The 2500-nt window shown below is 39.2% G+C and overlaps 1 protein-coding gene across 1 annotated transcript in view; it reads left to right on the top strand.

Annotated features, from left to right (window-relative positions):
• Positions 1-2500, top strand: part of dtx1 (deltex 1, E3 ubiquitin ligase) — a 28960-nt gene that overhangs the window by 1717 nt on the left and 24743 nt on the right. Inside the window, 1 exon segment of the mRNA XM_043247249.1 lies at positions 1-232. This exon segment is cut by the window's left edge and continues 410 nt beyond it. Coding sequence (XP_043103184.1) covers positions 1-232 — 232 coding nt within the window.

Below are 2500 nucleotides of genomic sequence, written 5' to 3'. Positions count from 1 at the left end.
CTGGTGTCGCTGGGAGGCGGATACTCGTCTCAGAGCATGGCTAGGGTGGTGGTTTGGGAATGGCTGAACGAACACGGCCGCTGGAGGCCATACGGCGCCGCCGTCTGTCATCACATCGAAAACGTCCTGAAGGGGGACGCTCGGGGGACCGTCATACTGGGGCAGGTGGATGCCCAGCTCGCGCCCTACGTCATAGACCTGCAGTCCATGCATCAGTTCAGGCAAGACACAGGTGAGTCGACATGTAAAGTGGATCTGAATTGGTGCACAGTGCATTCAAGCCTTCTTGGGGAGTTCTTCATTCTTACGTTCTTAAGATATACTAAGACGGTGCGCTTTTACTATGAATGAGAGCTATCGTGACGCACAAGAATAAGCCCCGCCTTCTAAATAAAGAACCAATCGCCAGACTGCATTAGTGCCCACCCACTTTTTTAGTGATACAGCCGTTCCAAAATATGATTATTTCTATTGGCATTTTCTTTAAAGCATTAACCCAACCAACCAATAACAAGGGGATTTAAAACAAAAGGTATTTGAAAAGCAAAGGCAAAGTTGCAAGTGAATATGTTTTCATATAATTATTATTATAATTTTTTTTGTTGCAATTTTAGCTCTTACATCATTTAAGTTAATTGACAAAGCAATATTTGACAACGAAAAGAAAGGAAAGAACGGCAATCTATGAATTTTGGTTGTATTTATATATATATATACAATAAATTCAAGTTTTTCATGTAAATATGGATAGCTGTGCAAATATTTGATTATTTTGAGAGGACAGGGAGATTGCCTTGATTGGGGCGGGGCTAAAGAGCTCTCATGCACTGCTCTGATTGGTTGGAATTTTCTGCACAGCATCATGGGTAATGTGGTTTTTCACCGCAAATGTTTACTGTTTAACATGATTATTTTAAAAAGTTGGAGCAAAGCGCTTTTGCATAAATCACAGCAGGTGTGTCTTTAAAATGTATTCATTGTTCATATTTTATTGTATTAACTAATTTATTGATTGATTTATTATTTATTTAGTTTACTGATTTATTCATTGTATTAACTTGTGAGTGAAAATAATAATATTAATGATATTGATATCTATTCCATCTGTCATTTTTTTTCAACTGAGACGCCCCCAAATGGATGCATTTTCGTTTACAATGAAACTAGCTAAATAAAAATACATATGCAAAATATCTTAGGGAAGCGCAGATATTATAAAATATATAATGATTAAACTACGGAACCTTCACATATAGAATAAATGCATAAAAAGCAAAAACATACTTAGTGTGCTTTCTTTATAGTAGAAGTAATCTACAAAAAAACCCTGAACTTTTTGTAGGAATGTCGCATTGCCATCTTGTTTTGATTAAAATGGCTCGCGTCTGATGTCATAATTACGACATCCCGGCTTGTAAACATGAACTTCCCAAGAGAACCTGAGCACAGCGACTGTGTAGACTGCTGTATAACCCCTCGCTTCGGTTCCCACACATCGACTGCGCTCCTTTCAAGGTTAAACGTTCAGCAGGAGTGCATCAGAGCGGAGACTGAACGGATCGTTTGAGGATGCGCTCGTGTGATAGTGCGTGAATGCATGTGTGTGCTCGTGTTTGAAGTCAACTAGATGAACAAAGACAGCTTGAGGGTTTTTGGACTGTTTGGAAAATCTGTGCGGTTCCTAGCAAGAGCAGATACTCTCTGAAGACTCTCTCTGCGCGCACACACACACACACACACACACACACACACACACACACACGGATCGTCCCCAGGGCTCTCTGTTCGCATGATGCCATTGCTGCAGGCCACTGTTTTCCCTCATGAGAGAACAAATGACCTAAAGTAGAACGGTTCAGGGTTAAATTAGGACACGTGGGATGCTCCGTGGAAAACCGAGCCGTGTGTTATTTCGGTGCGCGTTTTGGTTCATTACAGCACAACTTTTGAGTGTGAAAATGTCTGTTCCTCTGGCGATGACGTTACGAAAAAAGGCACGCAAAAATCCTTTTCGAGGTTTCCTTCAGAGTTTGGTCGGACAAGCGGATAGTCCCGACCGCAGGCTTTCACGGGTTGAGTAAACGTTCCTGTATCAAACTAGATCAAAGAGACGCTGCCGTAAAGATGGCACGCATTATCTTTGATGTCACTGCAATGTGATGTGGATGCTGGTTGCTCTGAAACCACAATATTACACAGCAAAAGGGCATATAAATGATCAATAAATGATATTTAAATAATAATATTAAAAAATAATAATATTAAAAAATTTAAATCGAGATGCTTGGGGATCAAGAAGCAAAATCACATACGAATAGCCTTTATGAAAAAAAATAATAACAATAATTCAGTGACTGAAAAAATATCTTGACAGTGGGGTAAGAAAAACAAAACTCATTTTCGCTTCGAAATTAAGTTTATTTTCTGACCTCTAAGTATTTTTATTTAAACTTATATACTTTCTCCTGTCGAGTAAATTGTAGTTTTAGTAATTGTGTAT

Source organism: Puntigrus tetrazona, chromosome 8, assembly GCF_018831695.1.
Source record: "Puntigrus tetrazona isolate hp1 chromosome 8, ASM1883169v1, whole genome shotgun sequence".
In the NCBI taxonomy this organism is placed as follows: Eukaryota; Metazoa; Chordata; class Actinopteri; order Cypriniformes; family Cyprinidae; genus Puntigrus; species Puntigrus tetrazona.
Note: the sequence above shows the minus strand (reverse complement) of the source record. Positions and strands in the feature narration are given on the sequence as shown.